General features: G+C 45.5%; 1 protein-coding gene and 1 long non-coding RNA gene across 10 annotated transcripts in view; one reads left to right on the forward strand and one right to left on the reverse strand.

Moving 5' to 3' along the window:
• The window catches only part of LOC145530151 (phospholipid-transporting ATPase IB), a 452251-nt gene that overhangs the window by 32149 nt on the left and 395467 nt on the right, over nt 1–24635 (reverse strand). For all 9 annotated transcript variants that reach the window (XM_081551000.1, XM_081550992.1, XM_081551002.1 and 6 more), the window contains 2 exons: nt 17541–17629; nt 10145–10249 (listed from right to left, as the gene is read on the reverse strand). In XM_081551000.1, coding sequence (XP_081407126.1) covers nt 10145–10249; nt 17541–17629 — 194 coding nt within the window. The remainder of the gene's footprint in view (nt 1–10144; nt 10250–17540; nt 17630–24635) is intronic.
• Nucleotides 11319–14288, forward strand: LOC145530154 (uncharacterized). The gene is made up of 2 exons (XR_014071489.1): nt 11319–11445; nt 13910–14288. It is a non-coding gene; the product is annotated as an uncharacterized LOC145530154 (long non-coding RNA).

Raw genomic sequence — 24635 nt, forward strand, 5'->3', positions numbered from 1 at the left:
GTGCTGGAGAAGACTCTTGAGAGTCCCTTGGACTGCAAAGAGATGAAATCAGTCAATTCTAAAGTAAATCAACCCTGAATATTCATTGGAAGGACTGAAGCTGAAGCTCCAATCCTTTGGCCACCTGATGTGAAGAGCCGACTCATTGAAAAAGACCTTGATGCTGGGAAAGATTGAAAGCAAAAAAAGAAGGGGGTGAGAGAAGATGAGATGGTTGGATGGCATCACTAACTCAATGGACATTAGTTTCGAGCAAACTCTGGGAAACAGTGAAGGACAGGGAAGACTGGTGTGCTTCAGGCTGTGGGCTCACAAAGAGTTGGACATGACTGAGCGACTGAAAAACAACAACAAATGGGCCTTGACTGGCCTTCCAAGTGCCAGGTACAGATGGAGCCGCCTCATCTGACGCAAACAACCATCCCTGGGACCCGGGCGATATGTTCAGAGCAGTGTCAGTGCAGAAGCAGACATGGGACATCAACGAAAAACGTCCAGCAGCCCATCTCAACTTTTTCCCCCAGCAGTCCAGTATGACCGGGGGATTCAATAATCTTGTGACTGCACCACAAAACCCACCAGCAGGGCACCAGAAAGTCCACACTTCTTTCCTCAGCCTCCCTAAGAACTGAGGAGTGAAACAGTCGGTAACATTGGGTCCTTCCTGGACAACATCTCACTGTGGCTCTGTTTCAAAGCAGGTATTCTGGGTCATCTGGTTTCTGGCTGGCTGGGATGTTTTGCTCCCATCTCAGCTGGAGGCAGGGGAGACAGGTGGGAGGGAGGGGGGCAAAAGGAAAAGCAAACAGCTCACCGATAATCAAAGGAAAGCAATTAGCAGAGATCTTCTAAGGCAGGGAAGAATTAATCCCTGCCTGGAATGTGAAGCGTCACCATTCAAATGATATGACCTGTACAACCAAAACAGAAGTCTTACGTCCACCCTTGATTGCTTCTCTTGTCGCTCAGATGGCTTAAATATTAATAAAGTCAACTCTCAAAAAAGAGGATTAAAATAGTTCATGTTAGTTTTAAAAGGATGCAATAAGCTGTCAATCCTAGGTCGTTACTGACATTAACTTCATGGGTGACAAATTTTTGAAAAAAGGGTCTTGCTGGCAGATAAAGGTTGACACTGAGCTAACTTAAGTCATAATCCAAAAAAATTAAAAATATTTAAGTCATTTGACAAATAGGATGAGGACTGCTCCCAGCAAACCACTGATCAACACCGAATCTGCCTTCACCCATTACCTCGTCTCCATACATCGCAAGGAAACGGCGCTCCTGCCCGGCCCTCTCTGGGCATCCTGTAAAGATGCCATCATCGTTCATCAAGCTATGGCCAGTGGCTAGATTCTGGGCACATCTCAGCACAGCTAGCCTGCCTCTCAAGGTGGACGAGAAGTCTATTTCTCGCTTCAAAACAAATGATAAACGGTGTTCAGGAAAGTTTTTCCTAATTATCAAACACCAGGCCATAACAACAACAACAGGGCCCTTGGGATGGAGCATCATAAAATATTAATAACAGAGCCGATTAATTCCTGTTGACATGGGCGGCTTAGATGTTCATTAACCACATGCTAGTCAGGTCTCTCACCTCTTTAAGAGTTTATTCCCTCATCCCCTCCTTCCTGGGCCCAGGGTGCAAAACAGTCCCTAGAAATCCCCGTCTGGGTCATCCCGTCAGCCCTCCTGTCGTTTCCTGGGTCATTTACTCTCCCTGTCCCCCAAATGCATTTCCTCACCTGCTCTTACATCTCCCTGGTCTCACCTGGGACTGTTGCTGCCTCTCTCTTTGGTTGTTTCCCTGAGAAGGCTCCCTGGTGTCTAAACGGAAAGACCTGCTGGTGCTTGGCCTTGCCCCAGGCTCTTTCCCACACTCAGGGTCTGTTAGGCACACTCTGGTCCCCTGGAAGGTGATGCTGGCCGGATGCCATCTTTCTCCACAAGGCTGCTCCTCTCTGAGCCCGTGAAAACAGAGCAGTCTTCATCAGCTCCCTGCCCTTCTCTCCTCTGCAGTGGTCAGCCTTCTGTGTTCCTTTAAGGGAGGGTATGGTTTCCCCGTTTGCTCCATGTTCTTTCTGCATTTAGGGACCTAAAGCCACCCCCACCACCCCCTGGGCTCCCCAGCTCCTGCAGAGCCCTGTTCATGATGTCAGACCCTGGTCTGCAGCCTCTGTTGGGGCTCTCGCTCTGGGACCAGCCTCCCTTCTGGTCTCTGGGGCTCCGAGGCTCTCCAGGAACTCTGAGGAAGGTCAACTCAGGAATTGAAGTACTCAGTGACTCTCACTATCTTGGCTTCCTAGAAAGAGCCCTGGACTTGGAAGAGGGGTCCAGCCCCTGCTTAGTTGGACGACAGGGGCGTGAGTCCACCTTCCTGAGGCCAAGCTCCCCACTCTGTACAGAAGGAAAGTGCCAATCACTGCCTGCAGCTGACGATCTTGATGAGAAAAATCAAATGGGGCATCTCACCTTCAAGTCCATGGCATTAATAACAAGGAAAGGGATGCTTCTTGAGATTCAAAGAGACTTAAAAAACAGACCAAGCACATGTTATGTGTGGACCTCGCCTAGATCCTAAAACACATCTAATAAAACCCTAAAAAGACAGTGCTGATATGACCCAGAAAATCTGGTTATGGACTGAGTATCAATCGATACTGAAGAATGATTGTTAATTATTAGAGGTGATAACAGGCAGTGGAGTTAGTGTTTCTATGTCACAACACAAACAAGGATAAGATGTATTAGTCATCAGTTCAGTTCAGTCGCTCAGTCGTGTCCAACTCTTTGTGATTCCACGGACTATAGTCCACCAGGCTGCTCTATCCAAGGGGATTCTCCAGGCAAGAATACTGGAGTGGGTTGCTGTGCCCTCCTCCAGGGGATCTTCCCAACCCAGGTCTCCCGCATTGCCGGCGGATTCTTTATTGTCTAAGCCACCAGGGAAGCCCATAATGTAGGATATTTAGAGCCAAATGCTGATGTGTGCCAGGGTGAAATGCTGTCATGTCGAGGATTTGCAAAGAAAAAACAAGAGTGGGGAGTTCCCTGGCACTCCAGTGGTTAGGACTCGGCGCTTTCACTGCTGGGCGCCGGGGTTCAATCCCCGGTCAGGGACCTAAGATCACCCTGCAAGCTGGGAGGTGTGGCTGAAAAAAAGAAAGAAAATATTTATAACAATAGGCGTATCGGATTGAAGGCAGAACGAGAAGGGGTTGACAGGAGATGGTTGGATGACATCACCAATTCAATCGACATGAACTTGGGCAAACTCCAAGAGATGGTGAGGGACAGGGAGGCCTGGCGTGCTGCATTCCATGGGGTTGCAAGGAGTCGGACATGACTTGGTGACTGAACAACAACAAAAGGGACTAGATGAAGCAACTGTGGCAAAATCTTGGTAAGTGTTGAACCTGGGCGGTGAGCACACAGCAGTTCCTTGTACTAGTCTCTCTACTCTTGTGTTTGTTGAATATTTGAATAATTTAGAAAACTGTAGAAATGAATATACTGAGGGAAGCCCAGGTATGTGTCAGGATAGCGGGAAGACTCAGGAACGAGGGAGCAAGGTCAGTGTGTCCGGGGGAGGAAGCATTTGTCCTCAGGGCTGGGTCCCCGCAGGACAAGGATCCAACTCCTATGTCTTTCCAAGCCCTCTGGGAAAACCAAAGATCCAGCGGAATTGAACTGTGGTTCCGCTTCTGAGTTACAGACACGGGGGTATTAACACTTTCTAAACACCTACATGTGCTATGGATTTAACATGTGTTATTTCATTTAGACCTCAAGTCAAAGTGATGATAAGCAAACTAAAGCTCAGAGACGTTTGTAACTCAGCCAAGGTCACACAGCTCAGTGAGTAGCCGGGCTTGGAGCCCAACTCAGGTCTGTCTGTCTCCACAATCTGTGTTTCCTCCCTGGCTTCATGACACGTTGATGGAAAAAATGCAGCTGGAAATGAAATAAATCTTAACCAGGTGTCGGAGGCAGAAGTTTGCCACCTGGCCTGGAGAGGTTTGTTGAAATGATGGCATAATTTCCTAACCTTTTAGCTAATAAAACAACTAATAGATATTTTAGGGGGGAAAGTGTGGGAAGGGGGTGGAGAGGGAAACAAAATGAATGTGTTGTCTGCAGCCAATACTTTGAGAAAGAAAGTATTTTTCTTGAAATGATATAAAACCCATATTGGAGAATAATATACAGTCAAGCTGGTCCGTTTCCTATTTTTGGCCTTGTTTCTACTTATCTTTGACTCAGCAGTTGTACCCAATTTGCCTTGGAGGAATGACGAAACCAAATAGCTTTTTAAACATTATTTTAAAGATCAAAGGATTTCCGTTTGAAGATCAAAGCATAATGGATATTTTTTTGGTAAGAGCACACACTCAAAATGTATTGGGCAGTTTTTGTGTTTTGCTTTTAACGTAACTGGTTTCAAAAGAGCCTGGGAGAGTGTGGCCTGGGGTGGAGTGAATGAGCTTTTGTTTGTCTGAAAACCCTGCGGATGGTGTTCTGTGACAACCTGGAGGGATGAGGTGGGGACAGAAGTGGGAGGAGGAGTTCAGGACGTGGAGGGGGGTGGTCGGAAACACATGTATACCTATGGCCGATTCATGTTGATGTATGGCAAAAGCCATCACGATACTGTAAAGTAATTATCCTCCAATTAAAAAAAAAAAAGAATAAAACAACCCCTGCTGATGTGTTTCAGGCTCTGTCCTCTGGTTCTGGGCAGATGACACTCCACGAGGGGGCCCAGATGGCCAGCGAGGACCGTGTCCTGGCTGTGCGGAGCAGCCTTGATGTGATGAACGCTGGGGGACACGGGCTGTGGCTCAGACAGAGGAGCAGAGAGGAATTCCCCAGAGGCAGAAGCGAGTCTAGATTTCCCCTGAGTGCCGGCTCAGGAGGGGTGGGGTGGGGTGGAGGGGACAGACATTGAAGCCTGTGCATCAGTGCTCACAAAGGACAGAAAACCACGTGGAGGATACGGTGATGGCTCAGGGGCCCAGGAGACCAGCCGCATGGCTTTCTCTACCCAGGCCTCAGCGAGCTTGGGGAAAGCACATAAATGAAAGAGAATTCCACCACCTGGCTGGCCCAAGGCAGGGGCAGCAACTAGAACTCTTGACCTTGAACCTGGAGAAGATCAGCACAGGGTTCACCCCACCCACCTCCCGCCAACTCTGATGAGCAGAAAGAAGGTCTGGGACAAGACTGGGGCCTCCTTATTGTTCCTTCAGACTTAAGGCACAGCTGGGAAACTGGGCGTTTGCATCAACCACACCCAGCCTTTCTTCTTGCTTTGACGAAACACCTGAAACACCAGGACACCCCCTACCACACACCAAGGAAGAAAAACAATGTAAAGGGGAAAAAAACAATAGTTTGTCCCCTTACATGATATTTTAGGCATTTGTCTGAACTGTATTTGTAAAGGAAGTGGCCACTGGTAGATTTTCTTCCAGCAGGGAAAAAAAAAAAACAATGCATGAGTTACGCGTTAGGAATAAAGAGGGAGGGATAAACAGCAAGATCCTACTGTACAGCATAGGGAACTACATTCAACATCCTGAGAGAAACCATAATGGAAACCAGTATGAAAAAGAATGTATAAATGCATAACTGAGTCACTTTGCTATAAGCAGAAATTAACACAACACTGCAAGTCAACTAGTTCAATTTTTTAAAAAAGGAATAAAGAGGGAAAGATATTACCAAAACATTGAAACAAGGAATTCTTGCAACTTAGCTCTTTTTTTTTTTTTCAACTTAGCTCATTTTTAAGACCGTGTAGTGTAACGGTATGTATGACAGACTGTTCCACAGGCAGAACCGTAGGGCTTTCTCCTGGTGAAGAACACTGGGAAGATGGGTTGGCAACAGGTGTTCTGAACAACCAAATATCTGTAAGTTCTTAGCACCTCTATGGTACACAAACTATCTGGTGAGAAAAATGCTCCACCCAGAAAAAACAAACTGAAAATCCAGAAAAATCATTTTGCTCATCCCCTTGGCATTTCTTACTTCACTATACTTTCCAGACACCTAATTCTCTTTCTTGGTTTCTTTTCTCTAAGTCATGAGAGCAGGCTGATTTATGTCCAAATCACACAGGTTAATTTTGGAAGCCGATTCCACTCATGAGAGGAGGCAGAGACCGGTTCATGAAACTTGAAGGTTTACCAAAATCATGTAAAAGTCTGGGTGCTTAGACAAGATCAATAAAATGTTTAGGTATTTTCACTGGATGAATTAGGGGCACAGAGGGGTGCTTGGAATCTCCAGGTACCATTTTAAAATGGTCATTTGGCACAAAAGCGGTTTTGGAATTGATGCATAAAGATTTTGGTTCTGTTTCTTATGAGCACGCTCCTGAGAAAAACGGCTAGACTTGGCTGTTCGTTAGACTTTGACAGTGACTTGGACCTGCTTTTAGGACTTGGCAGGCTGTGCTCGAGGGTCCCTCTTTCGGGCATCAGAGCTGAGCTGAGGGACAGTGATGGGCAGGGCGGTCACGGAGCCAGGACACCTGGGTGCTGGGGTGGCAGGGAGGACCAGAGCCCCCATCTGTGTTTCTACGTGAGCTCTCCTCTGAAGCCACCAGATGAAAGGGCCCTGTCACTAGAGGCCAAGTGACAGCCTGCACCCTCTGTGGTCACTTTCAACAGGAGCAATCGCCCCGGCACCAGCCGCATGGATGCTGCAGGTTCAGCTTCCTGCCCTCACTGGGTTTCTGTATTTCCACTCGGTCAACAAATATTTATGGGGTCTTCCTTGGTGGCTCAGTGGTTAAAAATCCACTGGTCCGGAAAGATTCCACATGCCGTGGAGCAGCTAAGCCTGTACACCACAACTACTGAGCCTGCGCTCTAGAGCCTGTGTTCTGGAAGAGAAGCCACTGCGATGAGAAGCCTGCACACTGCAAAGAAGTGTAGCCTCCATTGGCCACAACTAGAGAAACCCAAGTAGCAACAAAGTCCCAGTGCAGCCAAAAATAAATAAATTAATTCAATTAAAAGAAAACAAATATTTACAGAGCTTCCCTACATGCCAGACTGACAGCTGGAGAGAGAGGTGTGGATGAACTCAAACATCACACGGGGCGGGGAAGCTGGCACGGGGAGGTGGGAGGAGAGACAAAATACTCAGGGTCTCTCAAAGAGGGAGTCGGTTTGTGCCTCTTCAGAGGGAGGGACAGGGCGGCCTCCGCCCCGGCCCGGGCTGCCCCTCCCCCAGCAGCTCCCCAGCAGCAGGGAATCCAAGCAGGAATGAAAGGAGCCAGGCAGGTGGTAGATGAACAACTGGGAGAGCAGAGTCCTCTCTCCAGAGCAGCTGCCGGTCCAGGCTGCCCATGGACCACCCAGGAAATCTGGGAGCCACTGGGGGGAGGAGTCAGATGGAGTGAGGGGTTCTGGGGGTGGTGGGAGGCCTGGAGTCCCTGAACTAACCTCTCCAGGAGCCCCAGCATGAGGCCAGATCTGGGACAGCGAGAAAGGAAGCTGTGACCCCACGTTTCCTCCTGTATACCCACGTTCACACCCTCCCTCCACCCCCACAATTGACTGTCCCGGCGAGGAGTTTACAGAGTGCTCAGAAAAGAGATTCCAAAATGCAGGAGGCAGAGACCACGTTTAAACTCTGGTTATCTCCTGATCCACCTGAACATATGAAAGTGAACTTTGAACAGGATAAGTGCTTTTAGAAATTACATTCTCTTTGAATCTGAAAAAGTATGTGTATGTGTGTATGGCTGAGTCACTTTGCTATCCATCTGAAACTAATACACACTGTAAATCAACTATACTTCAATAAAAAATAAGTATTTTTTAATTTACTATTTTTTTTTTAAATCAACCACAAGCTGAGAGCCCACGACACTCTTCAATATCATGACCTTCCTGCCAAACCAAAGCCCAGCCCCTGACCTTTTGCTGGCCAGAGACTCAGGTTTGATCCCTGGGTCAGGAAGATCCCCTGGAGAAGGAAATGGCAACCCACTCCAGTCTCCTTGCCTGGAGAATCCCGTGGACAGAAGGGTCTGGCGGGCTACAGTCCAGGGGGCCACAAAGAGTTGGACACGACTCAGCAACTAAGCACAGCGTTGGTCAGTGTGCTGTTACCCACCATAAATTCAGTTTCATAAATTCTAACACCTCCCGCCCCGCCATGAGTCTGCACTCTAACAGATGAAGACAGTCTCCTTATAGAAAATCTCTTGCCCAAGACTGCAGGGCTCGCCATGGCTGAGCCAGGATTCGGACACAGGCTCAGAGCTCTGTGATCCTTCCTGCACACGTCGGACTCGAGCCTCCGCCACACAGGCTCTCATCCTTTCTGTTCACCACCATCTCCCCATCCTCACAGCCCTGTCTTCCATCCCGTCTCCAGTGGGCAGCCTCTCTCAACTTCTCAAGCCAGAGGCCACCTGGGATCACCGCCTCTTCCATACATCCCCTGTGCCGCTAACCCCCAACCCAGGCCTGTTCTGAGGACCCCACGGGCCGGAGATCCCACCCAGGTCAGCTCAGACTTGGTGAAGGGCTGTCTCACGCTGCATTCCTTGCAATGTTTTCCTGTCCAATGTTTGAGAAGAGTTCTAGAATTTTGCTTGGAAATTCTCATTGTCTTCAGAAATGACTCATGATCTCTTAGCAATCACTGTGTACATATGGGAGAATTCTTGAGATACAGAAGAGCTTGTAAAAATTTTTTGCAAATAGGATAAAACAGTGTGCTTATTTCACTTGACAGTTATTAAGACTGACATCCATGTATTAATTTCAATTTGCAGAGGCATCTCTCTATTTTTAGAAGTTATGAACATGTTGTTTTTGGAGATTAAAGAATTTTGTGGGTCCTTGACAACCTAGACACAAGCCCTGTGTCTGCCGTCCAACGCACAGAAGAGGCCTGCTCACCTTTAGCTGTGTGGCCTGTGTATCTGTTATACACAGACCACCTTAAAGCTCAGTCCTGCCCCCACCAGTCACAACTTGAAGCTGTAGACAAGAGATTTTTGTCCAGCTGACTGATAAAGTCTTACAACGACTAGCACAGCTGCCATAAAATGAATGCTAATGGACTCAGGAAAAATGTCATAAATACACAAAAAAATCACAACTTCAACCACAGAGCCTTCAATCCTATACTCTTCTGCCCCTTTCCTAAAATATCTAGCTATTTGAGATAATATTCCTGATACTTCTCAAAACATTTGCATTCTTTTTCCTACAAGCAACACAAAGCAAAAATGCTTTGATTTCATTGCTTTGAAAGATGGTACAAGAAGATAGAATCTAAATAAAACAGAACATAAATATCAGAGGGTCTCTGGAAGTACTCCACCTCTAGATTTTTGTTTCTTGAGTAGCTAGTTCTAGGGTCCCTTCCGAGTACTTAGAGGGGAGTTGTGCTCATAATCTCCTGGACTTCCGCGTCCCTAAGGTGGCCAAGGCCTCCTATTACCTGCACATTGTCCTTGGGCTCAGGTCAGTTTCCTTCAGTAAACTTTAACCAGATGCAATCTGATAACATTTTAACATACACGATTGAACCAAACCTCCTCACTTGCCCAGCAGTTAGGGGAGGAGTGGGGGCCACTGAGGCTCTGTAAGAAATAAGGGAGGTGGGAGAGGGGGCAGCCCCTGCTTTGCTGGACCAACCAGTAGGTCACGTGATGCTGTCTCAACACCAGGAGCAAAAAATAATTCATCAAAAACAAAACAAACCCCGGGTATACTTGGAATGAACAGAATCTACCCAAACAATATGCATTCTTCAATGAGCAGAACTTCACGCAGATACCCTTTAGCACACCACTGGGGCTGAGAGCAAAAGGCCTGGCTTTTAAACATGCTTTGCTAATACTGCTGGCACAGCTCTCTCCACCTGAAGATCACAATGCTATTTCTATTTTCTGCATGTCCAGACCCCATATAAGCCTCTGTTTCACCTGGGGGCAGGCCCAGGGACCTGAAAGTCAGATTTCATGTTGCCCCTGAGAGGGCATAGTTTTTGTCTCACCCATCATGTGCTCACATTGAAAACCGAGAAGAGGAAAGGAAACCCCAGAAGCAGAGGTAGGGAAAAGGAGAGGGGGTCCTGGGGACCCTGGCCTGGCGCTGCTCACCTCTTTCCATTACTGTCCCGGAGCATTGCTCTGCCCATCACTCTGGACTTCATCTCCAGCTCCTGCACCTCCTCCAGCAGCGTTTTCTTGCAGGTGTGCTTGGCCCTGTGTCCAAGGAAAAGACAAGAAGGACATGATATGTGAACTCAGCTGTGACAACAGGCTGCTCCCCCATGGGCCCTCTCTTATGTCCTCTGACCCAGGCTGGGGCTCGGGGACACCGTGGAACATGCGCCAGCACTATGCATGGCGAGGGCTCCACCTCTGCAACCTGGGAAGCACCCCATGTCCTGCAGAACAGGCTCAGGCCATGGGCGTCAGCAAATGATCCCCTAAGAGCATTGCTTGTGGCTGCAGAGCTGGCTGATGCCCTCCAAGTCCAGACAGAAGCCCAGGGTTCCCGCAGGGTCACAAGTCTACCTCGAAAGCTGTCTACTGCAGGACCTAAAGACCCAGAAGATGCTCTAACCCTCACCCAAGTGGACATATGCGGGTCCTTTGGATTGTGCTCCAACTGTAAGGTCAAGAGCCCGGGGGAAACAGTCTTCTCTCTCCTTTTAGGATGAAAAAAGTCACAGCAAGATGTAGTTATGATGCCAGAGGTCACTGTTGTCACGCCAAACCCTTGATCTGAAATTCGGGTCAACACAAATATCTGGGCACAGATTTCCTTTCTTCTCTTGCAGACCTCAGCAGCGTAAAACAACAAACACAGTATCAAAACAGGCTGGCCTTTCCAGCCTGTAAACCTCAAACTCTCTCCCTCACCTGCAGGAAAAGTTACCTGCACCTTCTCCTGATTAAACTAAGAAACACCTCACAATGTTTCTTTTCTTTCTTTTTTTTTTTTTTTACAATGTTTCAATAAGTGTCTGATTGCAAAGGTTTTCCTAAAGTTGAGATTAAACAGAGAATGGCTGGTTGGAAGCCATACAGGCGAAGAAAGGGCATTGACGGAGATACAGGTTAGAAATGAGAAAAGAGAAACTGTACAAAGCAAAAGACCCTAGCAGAGCAGCACAGGGCAGTGTTTTTCTGAAAAGCTTTTTCTAGTTTTTCTGCAGAAGCACATGTGGGGTGCCCATCAAGCACCCAGACTCAGAGACAGAATCAGAACCAAACTGAGTGTGTCTGCAAGGACATGGCACAATGCAATGGAACCTTCTGGAGACCTGAGCTGCTCCATGGAACCGTGTTCTCCCGTCCACCTTCCGCCTTCAAGGAGTCTGGGAAGACAGTGCTCAGTTGTCTGCTGACACCCCAAGTTCATTTCCGGTGGAGAGTCAGAGCGGAGGCTCTGTGTAAGTGTAGGTCATTCATTTCCCCACAGGAAACAAGAACTGAACCACACAGTTTTCACACATAATTCCTTAACCATACCAAGCAGTGTCCTGAGACTCAGGGGCGATTAAAACACTGCAGTTCAAAGCAGAGACAGGGGGATTTTCATTTAAACAAGAGATGAGAAAATGTTTAACTTTCTGCTGGAGAGAAGACAAAGAGAACATGACACTGTTCACTATGAATGAATATGCCAGGCCCAAAGTCTACCTTTGATCTCAACTGGGCTTCTGGGCTGTAATGATAAGAGTCATCTGGATAAACAGCCAGCCCCACTCCACCTGGATTCACCCCAGATACACGGGTCCTGTGGAATATGTCTGGCTTGTCCTTACTGTTTCAGGAATGTCTTCACTCCAGCATCCTCCCTTCCTTCTTCCTCTCTCACCCACAGAGCAAGCAGCACTCATCAACCTCTAGACCAGCCCCTGGTGTTATCCTCTGGGCTGGGGTAGGAGAAGGGAGACATGAAGAAGTAGGCCTGAAACAGGAAGGCTGGACCACAGGGCACAGAGCACCAGACACCTACAGCTTGGGCCAAGAGAAAAGAGACTTTGACCCACAGGACTGAAGATGCCAGTTTTCACTCATTCATAAAATTGCTCAAGAAGGAAATAAGCATGTTGATTTTACTAGGCTTTGTTCAAGTCCTCAGTAGATGAAAATGCATTCATACCCAAGAGTTATTCAGCAATTTTGTAGTATTTCCACAAGACTAGTTCCTGGGAGTCAGCCTGGGAAGTTAACCAGGATGAGAACATGGCTAGTCTTTCTGCCTGGAACACTGCAGTAGAGTTGATGTTAGCAATTTAAGCCATGTTTTCGGGGACTGTCCTAGTGGTCCAGTGGCTAAGACTCTGAGCTCCCAATGCAGGGGGCCTGGGTTCAATTCCTGATCAGGGAACTAGATCTCGAATTTGTGGTTGCTGTTTAGTCCCTAAGTTGTGTCCAACTCGTTTGCAACCCCATAGACTGTAGCCTGCCAGACTCCTCTGTCCATGGAATTCTCCAGGCAAGAATACTGGAGTGGGTTGCCATTCCCTTCTCCAAGGCATCTTCCCAAACCAGGGATCAAACCTGAGTCTCCTGCATTGGCAGGCGGATTCTTTACCACCAGAGAAGCCACCAGGGAAGCCCAGATCCTGCCTGCTGCAACTAAAAATTCCACATGCCACAACAAAGATTGAAGATCCCACGTGCTGCAACTAAGACCCAGTGCAGTCAAATAAATAAATAAAAATAGCTAAAAATATTTTTCTTCAAGTATCTTTACCCAATAAGGCCTTACTTAGAGAAATGATTCTAAGACCTCCCCTGCCAAAGTCTACATTTGTCATCGACTAAAATCTAATACTTCTAAGTTTCAAAAAGCCAGCCACTAAGTATTAACCACTGGCAAGGAAATCCGATCTCACCATGAGCTGGGGTTGGGTTTGTTCTGAATCACAGCTTGGGCAGAGTGAACCCAATTACCTGAGGATGGCTGTTTCCCAGGGCTCCTCCCCCAATCCCTTGTCCAGAGGCCAGGTGAGCACAGAAGGGCAGGTGGGGGTGCTTAGACCCTGTAAGAGCGTGTGGCAGTCCACAGTGAACCTTCAGATAGAGTGAAAGGTATTCTCCAGGTTACCAGAGATTTTTGAAATAAGTAAGTTGGCCTAAAACTCTGAACTTTTCATCTTCTTGTTTCTGAATTTTTTTTTTCCTGGACTCCTTTTCTTTTTTTTTTTCCTTATGGAAGGAGAACAAGTCAGAAGGAAACATTAGATTCTAAATGTGGATGAAAATGTAAATAGAATGTGCCTCAAAAGAAATTAGTCTAGTTGGAAGGTTTTTTCTTTTTTAAATTAAGGCCCCGTTGCACACAGAAATTTCTTATTACCTTTTATTTCCACTTAACTGCCTATCTGGGATTATAATAAGGAAATGAAATCATTCTGGACTTGCTGAATGTACTGTGTGCTAACTGGTAAGGTACAGGAGATACAGTTAGATAAAAAGAGATGGGTCCCTGAGTTCTGTGGCCTTGTGCTTTATATTATTTTTATAAAGCAACATAAGTGAATTGTTGCTTTATGAGCATAAGTACATGGCAGCTTACCTAAGAATGCTGTCATGGGTAAACATTTTGGAAGCATGTAAGCTAAAGGATAGTAAAGTAGTTCTGGACAATTTAAACTGCATGCATCTAATAAAAAATATTCATTAGCCAGGTAGCATCTATCATCAATTATTTTAATAAAAGATGTGTTAGTTTAGTCCCTCATGAAAATTCTGGTTAACAGGGTAACAGAAGAAGTTTTTTGCAATGTCCAAATCTGCCTTAATATAGTTCAATAATGGATTTTCATTAAGAAATTTGATAGACTTCACTGAAAAAAATCACCAAATTGCCTCATGCTGTTTTTTCTTTCTCATGCTTAACAGTGCAGGTCCTGAAACAGGAGAGAGACTGGGGGAAGAAAGAGGGAATATGCAGGAAGACAGAGCAACCTGCGTGCACAGAAACACACAGTTAAGTCCCCTACATACGAACCTTCAAGTTGCAAACTTTCAAAGATGAGAATGTGTATCTGGTTCCAGCACGGAGCCAGCACCTGCTCCATCCACGTCAGGTGTGCGGGACACTGCAGCTGGCCCTCCGCCTCCTACTGCTGATGACCCTTCAGCTCTACCATCTCCAACCTCCTCTCCCTCTGCCGGTCAGTAAGTCTTCTTGTCTGTTCACTTGATGCAGCCCCTGTGTGCCTGCTATTGTACTACTAGGTACTGTACTGTAAGATTAAAAATGTTTTATTTTTTGTTTTGTTTTTTATGTATTACTTGTGTTAAAAGTACTATAGATCACTACAGTACTATATAGCTGATCATGTTATTTATGTTGGGTACCTAGGCTAACTTTGTTGGACGTATGAACAAATTGGATTTAGCAAACACACTCTTGGAATGGAACTCGTTTGTATGCAAGGGACTCACTGTATGTGAAAAGGCAGGACTGCTTTGCGCTGGAATTTAAAAGCATTTTCAAAATAGAGTTAACCATCAAATTGCAAAATAAAACTAAAAGGTCTTAAGACTGGCCCAAGGCAAGATGAAAGAATCACAGCAAATTTACAGAAGGTTCCAGACACTGCCTCAAGCTGATTCATCAGAGCCAGCCCTCCAGCTGCCCCCGACTCCCTATCATGTCACTCAAGCTCTCTTCTCCAGAGTCCAGGGTGCAGCTTGGTACATCACGTGACAAGAAACATTCTACCACCTGAACCAAACGACGGGCAATTTTCTGGACAATTGGGATTAACGTCTTTGTTCAGTGTGTAGGAAGGAAAAACAGGACAGCTTTGTAAAGCTGAAGAAAGAGAAATGACAGGTGAGTATCATGACCTTAAGGTCATAATACACTTTCCCTGGGAGAAGCCTCTGAATTTACCTGAGGTGAAGTGAAGTGAAAGTCACTCAGTTGTGTCTGACTCTTTGCGACCCCATGGACTGTACAGTCCATGGAATTCTCCAGGCCAGAATACTGGAGTGGGTAGCCTTTCCCTTCTCCAGGGGATCTTCTCAACCCAGGGATCGAACCCACGTCTCCCGCATTGCAGGCGGATTCTTGACCAGCTGAGCTATCAGGGAAGCCCCCGAATTTACTTGACTCAACAATAAATATTTCAGGCTGGGAGTATAAGAGGAGATAAAAGATGGACTCCTTGATCAGAAGCAAAATGTCCAAACAAACTTGCCAAATTCTTGCTTTTGAGGAGAGGGATAAGTATAGTTTAGACATTAACTAGGTATTATTGGTCATATATTTTGGGCAAACACTCTGGGTCAGAGGCTATACGCGCCATACAATCCAAATTAAATGAGACAAAAATGCATTTCAGGAGATGGGTCTGGAATTCAGGGGGGCCTTTCCTGCTCCTACCTGGCTGGCAACCCCCTTGGAAAGAAGTGACTTCCCTTTCCATATGGTGGAGCTGGAAGCAGTGTCCTTGTTAAAACGTAAATAGCGCTAATCTGACAGTGCCAAGAAACCCCCCTCCAAAAAAAATCCCGTTGGAGAGGATAATTTGCTTCATGCAGACTGGGAATTCTTCCTTGGAATGTATTAGAAAAGATCCAGAAAACAGAGAAGGTGGCAGAGATATTACAATCTGCAAATACTCTTTTTTGAAATGGTAGAAAGATACTCCTGCCAACATCTCACTTAGCAAATATATCAGTCTCAGCAAAAATGTATGGCAGAAACCAACACAATATTGTAAAGCAATTATCCTTCAATTAAATATAAATTAAAAATTATTTACTAATAAAATTTTTTCATGATATTAATTTGACAGTTGAATTAAAAGAGACCAAGATTAATTTATAATCAAGTTACTAGTCTCAAACTATACACTAAAAAGTGATCTGATGTAACCAAGACCACATTCTATTTAGCTAAAACTAACTTGATCTTGCAAAACTGAAGAAATTTGGCAAGGCAATATATCGTGCCATAATTGGGCTGCGTTATGAGCACAAGTCATAGAACTCAGATTTTCTTTCAGTTCATTTATTAGATTAAGAAAACATCTTTCTTGGGTATCATAGTTTTATTTCCAAGCATTCCAATTCTGCTATTTATAGAACACAGTTTTACCAGATAAAATGGAAGTAGTGATAAATCAAAGTTTTTGAGAAATCAGTTATTTAATTTTCACTAACAGTTGTAAAACTCAGTGAAGAGAAAGAAAAAAAGAAAACACCCAAAATATGTGCTATAAAATCCTCTCTCCCACCTTCTCTCTCTGCGGATCATTGGTTGTCAAGGTAATGCCAAGATGAAGATTTTTTTCAAAATACATTCCTACCTGTCAGGTAGGAGCAGTTCTCATTGAGTGTGGGAGGAAGGGAGAGAGAAAAATGAAATCTGATGTCTTCTCCTGGAAGGCTTGGAATCAAGTCTCAATTTTCTACCTTAGAGATGCCAAATAATTATGCTTTGCCCAAAGTAATACCAATCCAGGAGTCTCGATTTTCAGGGAAGTTGGCAACAGTAGAAGGCATCAGGTCTAACCCTGACCTCAAAATTCAACCTGACCTCTGTTGCAGTATTCCTTCTTTTCCTTGCAGATGAAATAAAGTTTATTTTATCTTGGAACCTCGTAGCTTTTTTTTCACATTGTAAATAAGATAGTTAGAAAGTAATATATTTTGAAACACAAACAAAAATTGAGTATAAGTTATTTCCTATTGAACCTATGTGATAATTTTGTCATTGTGATTAATCTTCTCATAGACTTGTAAACTGACACTTCAGGAAAATTATATTTGAATGATTCCTACTGGGAATAATTTGGAAAAACAAAGACTACTTGATTTTAAGCATTTGGTGATTTGAAATGATGTACATATACACACAATTTCCCTTTAAGCATGGAGTTTAAAGCTAGACTATATTTGTGATCACTCAGCATTGATAAAAATCAATGAATTTTGAGGGGCTTGTCTAGTGATCCAGTGGTTAAGGATCTGCCTTGTAATACAGGGGATGCTGGTTTGATCCCTGACCAGGGAACTAAGATCCCACATGCCTGGAGGAGCTGAGTCCTCGCACTGCAACTACTGAGTCCACATCACAACTGCAGAGTTCATTCAACACAAAGAAAGATCCTGCATGATGCAATGAAGATCTCATGTGCCGCAGCTAAGACCCGACACAGATAAATTTTTTTTTTAAATCAATGAATTTTGAGTTATGCTTCTTAACCCTGGTGGAATGGATCTGTACTCAGAAATTCTCCCTTATAATCCTGTACAAGCAACACCTCTCTTGACCTTCACACAGCCTGACTCCTTTTCTACTATATTCTCATATCAAGGTGAAGTGCAGGTTAAAAGAAAAATAATAAACCAACAAAACAAACCAAGCCAACATCCTTTATATCTGCTGTGGCAGGTGGCAGGAGACCTGCGACTTCAGAAATCTCAGAGCATCTAACACCCTACGGTGGGGCTTGCTAAAGACTAATGGAGGACACAGGACAAGACCTGGGATACCACTTAATCTCTCACTTACGCTCTCCACGCCACGTCTTCGATCAGACATGCGGTGGGAACCAGAAATAATCCCAGCCAGAAGTGCGCAGAGCTCAGAACCATGGTTGCCTGCAAAAACCAGAAGTGACATGTGCATTAACACTGCTGAGAGAGAGAAATGTAATTCAATCAGTATAAAACTCCCCTTAAGCAAAAGAAGGTTATTAAATTCAATGAAAGCTGAAATACACACTCAGGAAGAATGTCAAAGGGACCAACTGGCGGTGAGAGCCCCTCACCACGATCTCCATCAGCTCTTGTCTCCGTCCTGATAGGTTGACGAGTTTTGTCTCCCTCTTTTATAAAGCACTTCAAGCCCCTTCATGGCAACAGGAGTAGGGGTGGGAAAGGAAGCAGGATTAGCCCAAATCTCAGAACTGAACCTGAGACGCCATCTCCTGATGCTGCCCACCAAGAGTTACACTGCCTCTTTAAATGTTACATGTTGTGTATATGTCCATATACATCGATGCATATGATAGCTTTTGTATGTTCTGTTTTGGAATCTTCTCACCTTAAAAAAAAAAAAAAATTCCAGGGCCTCAAACACAGTGCATCACTCCAGGCCTTGATCCACTGAGATTATGCAGACCACCAACCACTGGACCCGCTGTGAGATCACATGTCAGGAAAAACACACGCAGAGGTCTCTCAGAGGGAGTGTACTGCAGTTTTCATAGTTCTTTGGCTATCTCTAGTTCCCATTTCTCACACAGAAAGCATAAACACAAAAGGAAAATTTAACTCACCCGCCCAGCCACAGCAGCCCAAGCAAACCACAGGGAGGAGCTGGGTTACCCAGGTTCTTTCTGCAGGTCTGGCCTTCCTCCTCCAAACCCATCCCGGGTTGATGGAGCAGCAGAAGGCAGGCTTGTTAAAGCTACATTTGTGGGGCTACTATATCCTGGATCATTACCGGCTGGTATATTTATCAAAGAATATAGTCATTTAAAAATAACGTCTTATAGAAATGACAGTTATGTGATGGACTGGAGGTGTTAGCTAATGCATTTTCCAAGATGTAAGTTGATCAAATCGACATGTTATATGTATCCCTTAAACATACGATGTTAGATGTCGACTGTGTCTCAATAAAGCTGGGAAATGCTTTTTGAGAAAAGTAAAAATAACATTTGATAACAACCATGTATGTGCTATTTAAAGTGGGTTATGAAATATCAGTAAGAACTCTCAGGGCTGAGGGAAATGAGGAAAATAATCTTTGAACCCAGTTGACAAAGGTTATATGGGGATTTGGAAGTATGGTTTTGTCACTGGTTTTTAAAACTTGGAGCTGTTAAAACATATCGTGGAAATAACTGATTTTAAGAGCGTGTCTCCAGAAAGATTTTCTAGTGTCTTGATTTTCACATATTGACTAAGTTTGAGGTACTGAAATCTTTGCCAAGGCCACAGCTATTGGTATTGAAATTGAGATTCAGTTAGATTGTTCTTATTTTCTTAGCATTAAAAAAAAAAAAGGGTTTATTAAGCTGGACTAGGTGACAAATGGCATTACTTACTCCCTTCTCCCCACCCACATACACTACGGAGTGAGGCATCCTTTCAATGTGCTAACAGCCCCACTGGGAAGAAGGCACCCTCAGTTAACACATCTTTAGCCAGTGAGGACTCTTGGATTGGGTGCCAAATGCATGGGCTTCCCTGGCGGCTCAGTGAAGAATCCACCCACCAATGCAGGAGACTCCAGTTTGATCCCTGAGCCAGGAAGAGCCCCTGGAGAAGGAAATGGCAACCCACTCCAGTATTCTTGCCTGGGAAATCCTATGGACAGAGGAGCTGGCAGGCTACAGTCCATGAGGTCACAAAGAGTTGGACACGACTGAGAACACATGCCAAATGCAGGGGAACCTCTTGCAGTAAATCAGAGGAAAGTGAGGCTTGGGCGTGAAGCTACCTGATAATAAAGCACAGCTGGTGAAAGCCCAGAGAGGGCAGAGCTGGTCTGGATGTAACACAGCACGGCACCACCTGGACAGACCAGGGATACTGTGAAACAAGTGGCCAGGGATTAGAGCATGCAGAAGCTTCTGCGGGTTCCTCATCACACACACACAATGTCCACGGTGCTCAGGACCAGCCACCCATGGACATGGTGATAGACGAGAGAAGGTTCTAGAAACGAGGCTGGAAGAGCCTGATTTGGGCAAGGTTGGTCTGTGTTTCCTGTTGTAGGGTGGATTCTGGACGCCGTGATAGCCATGGAGGAGGCAACCATGGCAGTTGCTCCCCTGCCTGGAGGAGGAGACCAAGATTGCCTGGTGCATCACTGAGTACCAGGACTTTCCCATAAAGCGTCTTTCCCAGTCCCTTTTCTACAGAAGAAAATCAAGTCTGCAACCTCCCCAGGGACCCAATTCCTTCCCTATGTGTGAGGGGTGAGGGGCTTCCTTTGGGAGGGACCTGGTGAGGGACCACCTCCCCATGAATGACGAGGCAGACAACAGGAACCAGGTAATTAATATGATGTGTGTGCTGACACACGTATCCCAAATGGGACATCCTTCATCTCACAGGAAAGTCCTCAGCAATCACTCCTTTGGGCAATTAGAGTATCTTTAAAACTCCAAATGTGACCTGAAAGACATGTATATTCTAAATCAGAATAAAAACCACCTGATAAAAAGGTCATATTTTCCTGGATCTTCAATCTCACCCAAAGATTTGAAAAATGGATCATTTCATATTGGTAAAATCAGAGTGTTCAAATACATATGAACCTGGAGATGCAGTGAATGCTACAGGATACGTCCCTAGGCCTCCAGGGTATGTGTGTCTCCCTCATCCACTGTCAGAGGTGTTTCATGGAGAGAGAAATTAATTAAGGAGAGTGGACTTAACAGTCAAGAATACATATCTGGTGTGGAGACTACACATTAGATGACCAATCCCTGAAGTGGGAGCTTAGAGAGGCAGGAGCAGGCGTTGTTGGGGGGACACAGAGGGGCCGAGGGTCAGCAGGCTTCAATCACACTACAGTTTCGGTGATTCAGGTTTCAGGTGGATCCTACCTGGATCAAGGTTTCCATATTTCCAACACACTGGGTCTCTTGGGGGTGCTTCTCAATCTAGATCCCAGATTGGACACAGAAGGGATAAGAAGGATTCCCCTTGGGGACAGGACCACTGTCTTCTTCTCCTCCATGAGTCACTGCGAGCATTTGCTGAGGGGGGGGGGCAGAGTCCTCACCCCTGGGCGGCAGCCTCGGGCTACCAACTCTTGCTGTCCTGGGGGGTTTCTCAGCAGTTGAGCAGGTGGACGGAGCAAGGACTTTGGGTTCACACGAAGCTGGGAGGGAGCTGTGCCTCTAAGCGTTAGACGATGACACCCGCATGGGGCCACTGCCCGCTGCCTGCCTCAGTTTCCCCTGAGCGGCCAGGACCAGGACAGTGGAAGCTCTTCCCTTCGAGGGGCTGTGGCACCCAGCTCACTGTCAGCTGCACTCACAGACGATCCGTGCCACCAAAGCCACGAGCAAACCTTCAAAAGTAAGCCCGTGCTCCTTCCTTCCTTGAAGTCTTCCTAGCTCTCCCAACCCCCAAACATCTGATCTGGAAACAGCTCTGCCTGTAAGATGACTTAGAGCCGCCAGTGAGCTCAGGGCTGGCGCGGGGCACCGTGTCTGAGTCCCCGCCCGCCCTCTGGCTGCGCTCCAGCCCTCTGCTGCCTTCCTGGAGCAGAGCAGCCCGGGACCCTCGATGAGACATTTTCTCCACTGTTTTCTTTACCTCTGACAACTGCAATTGACACTGAGCAGCAGCCCACAGCCCCCCAGGGAGCCCTTCTGCAGTTTTTTCCTCTCTCTCTCACTCTTGCTGTTACTTTTTACAGCTCCTCCAACCAAAGTTCAGATTGCTATTTTTTTTAAGAGAAAAAAAAAGAGTCTTGCGAAGAAAAGATTTGACTTCATAAACAATTTATGATAACCAAATGAGAATCGCAAATGACCCATCCCAAGGACAGATTGAGAAATGAAAACTATGCTTTCTACTTTTAAAGTAAATTTATTTCTTGAAGCTAGAAACTTCACAGCAACAACTATTCTGCCTTCCCTTCTCCAAGGTTTTGGAGCACTCAGTACGTACCAACCTTGAGGTCCTTTTGTAGAGATTCGGGGATGGAGGAGGGCCATCCACGCCTCCAGGGCCTCATCTCCACCCACTCACAACGTGTGTTGCGGGCACCTTCTCATCTCCATGGACACACTGCTGAATGTACACAAGGATCCGCCAACACACCCTGCACCAGCTTCAAATTCCCCACAAGGGCTTCTCAAATAATAGACGTGTATTAGCAGCTGTTCTGCCAAGAGAATGCACTGGTCATAGCAAACATCCTCTTCCAACAACACAAGAGAAGACTCTACATATGGACATCACCAGATGGTCGACACCGAAATCAGATTGATTATATTCTTTGCAGCCAAAGATGGAGAAGCTCTATACAGTCAGCAAAAATAAGACCAGGAGCTGACTGTGGCTCAGATCATGAACTTTTTATTGCCAAATTCAGACTTAAATTGAAGAAAGTGGAGAAAACCACTAGACCATTCAGGTATGACCTAAATCAAATCCCTTATGACTATACAGTAGAAGTGAGAAATAGATTTAAAGGACTAGAGCTGATAGACAGAATGCCTGATGAACTATGGACGGAGGTTTGCGACATTGTACAAGAGACAGGAATCAAGACCATCCTCAAGAAAAAGAAATGCAAAAAAGCAAAATGGCTGTCTGAGGAGGCCTTACAAATAGCTGTGAAAAGACAGGAAGCAAAACGCAAACGAGAAAAGGGAAGATATACTCATTTGAATACAGAGTTCCAAAGAATAGCAAGGAGAGATATGAAAGCCTTCCTCAGCGATCAAGCCAAAGAAATAGAGGAAAACAATAGAATGGGAAAGACTAGAGATCTCTTCAAGAAAATTAGAGATACCAAGGGAACATTTCATGCAAAGATGGGCTCAATAAAGGACAGAAATGGTAGGGACCTAACAGAAGCAGAAGATATTAAGAAGAGGTGGCAAGAATACACAGAAGAATTGTACAAAAAAGATCTTCACGACCCAGATAATCATGATGGTGTGATCACTCACCTAGAGCCAGACATCCTGGAATGTGAAGTCAAGTGGGCCTTAGAAAGCATCACTACGAACGAAGCTAGTGGAGGTGATGGAATTCCAGTTGAGCTATTTCAAATCCTGAAAGATGAAGCTGTGAAAGTGCTGCACTCGATACGCCAGCAAATTTTGAAAACTCAGCAGTGGCCACAGGACTGGAAAAGGTCAGTTTTCATTCCAATCCCAAAGAAAGGCAATGACAAAGAATGCTCGAACTACCACACAATTGCACTCATCTCACACACTAGTAAAGTAATGCTCAAAATTCTCCAAGCCAGGCTTCAGCAATACGTGAACTGTGAACTTCCAGCTGCTCAAGCTGGTTTTAGAAAAGACAGAGGAACCAGAGATCAAATTGCCAACATCCGCTGGATCATCGAAAAAGCAAGAGAGTTCTAGAAAAACATCTATTTCTGCTTTATTGACTATGCCAAAGCCTTTGACTGTGTGGATCACAATAAACTGTGGAAAATTCTGAAAGAGATGGGCATACCAGACCACCTGATCTGCCTCTTGAGAAACCTGTATGCAGGTCAGGAAGCAACAGCTAGAACTGGACATGGAACAACAGACTGCTTCCAAATAGGAAAAGGAGTACGTCAAGGCTGTATATTGTCACCCTGCTTATTTAACTTCTATGCAGAGTACATCATGAGAAACGTTGGGCTGGAGGAAGCGCAAGCTGGAATCAAGATTGCTGGGAAAAATATCAATAACCTCAGATATGCAGATGACACCACCCTTATGGCAGAAAGTGAATAAGAACTAAAGAGCCTCTTGATGAAAGTGAAAGAGGAGAGTGAAAAAATTGGCTTAAAGCTCAACATTCAGAAAACTAAGATCATGGCATCCGGTCCCATCACTTCATGGCAGATAGATGGGGAAACAGTGGAAATAGTGGCTGACTTTATTTTTCTGGGCTCCAAAATCACTGCAGATGGTGATTGCAGCCATGAAATTCAGTTCAGTTCAGTTCAGTTCAGTCGCTCAGTCATGTCCGACTCTTTGCGACCCCATGAATTGCAGCACGCCAGGCCTCTCTGTCCATCACCAACTCCCGGAGTCTACCCAAACCCATGTCCATCGAGTTGGTGATGCCATCCAACCGTCTCATCCTCTGTCGTCCCCTTCTCCTCCCGCCCCCAATCCTACCCAGCATTAGGGTCTTTTCCAATGAGTCAACCCTTCGCATGAGGTGGCCAAAGTACTGGAGTTTTAGCTTCAACATCAGACCTTCCAATGAACACCCAGGATTGATCTCTTTTAGGATGGATTGATTGGATCTCCTTGCAGTCCAAGGGACTCTCAAGAGTCTTCTCCAACACCACAGTTCAAAAGCATCAATTCTGCGGCGCTCAGCTTTCTTCACCGTCCAACTCTCACATCCATACATGACCACTGGAAAAACCATAGCCTTGACTAGTCGGACTTTTGTTGGCAAAGTAATGTCTCTGCTTTTAAATATGCTATCTAGGTTGGCCATAACCTTCCTTCCAAGGAGTAAGCGTCTTTTAATTTCATGGCTGCAGTTACCATCAGCAGTGATTCTGGAGCCCCAAAAAATAAAGTCTGACACTGTTTCCACTGTTTCCCCATCTATTTCCCATGAAGTGATAGGACCAGATGCCATGATCTTAGTTTTCTGAATGTTGAGCTTTAAGCCAACTTTTTCACTCTCCTCTTTCACCTTCATCAAGAGGCTCTTTAGTTCTTCTTCACTTTCTGCCATAAGGGTGGTGTCATCCGCATATCTGAGGTTATTGATATTTCTCCTGGCAATCTTGATTCCAGCTTGTGTTTCTTCCAGCCCAGCGTTTCCCATGATGTACTCTGCATATAAGTTAAATAAGCAGGGTGACAATATACAGCAACGCTTACTCCTTGGAAGGAAAGTTATGACCAACCTAGACAGCATATTAAAAAGCAGAGACATT

The sequence above is a fragment of the Giraffa tippelskirchi genome, chromosome 12 (assembly GCF_054371585.1).
Source record: "Giraffa tippelskirchi isolate mGirTip1 chromosome 12, T2T-mGirTip1v1.2.pri, whole genome shotgun sequence".
In the NCBI taxonomy this organism is placed as follows: Eukaryota; Metazoa; Chordata; class Mammalia; order Artiodactyla; family Giraffidae; genus Giraffa; species Giraffa tippelskirchi.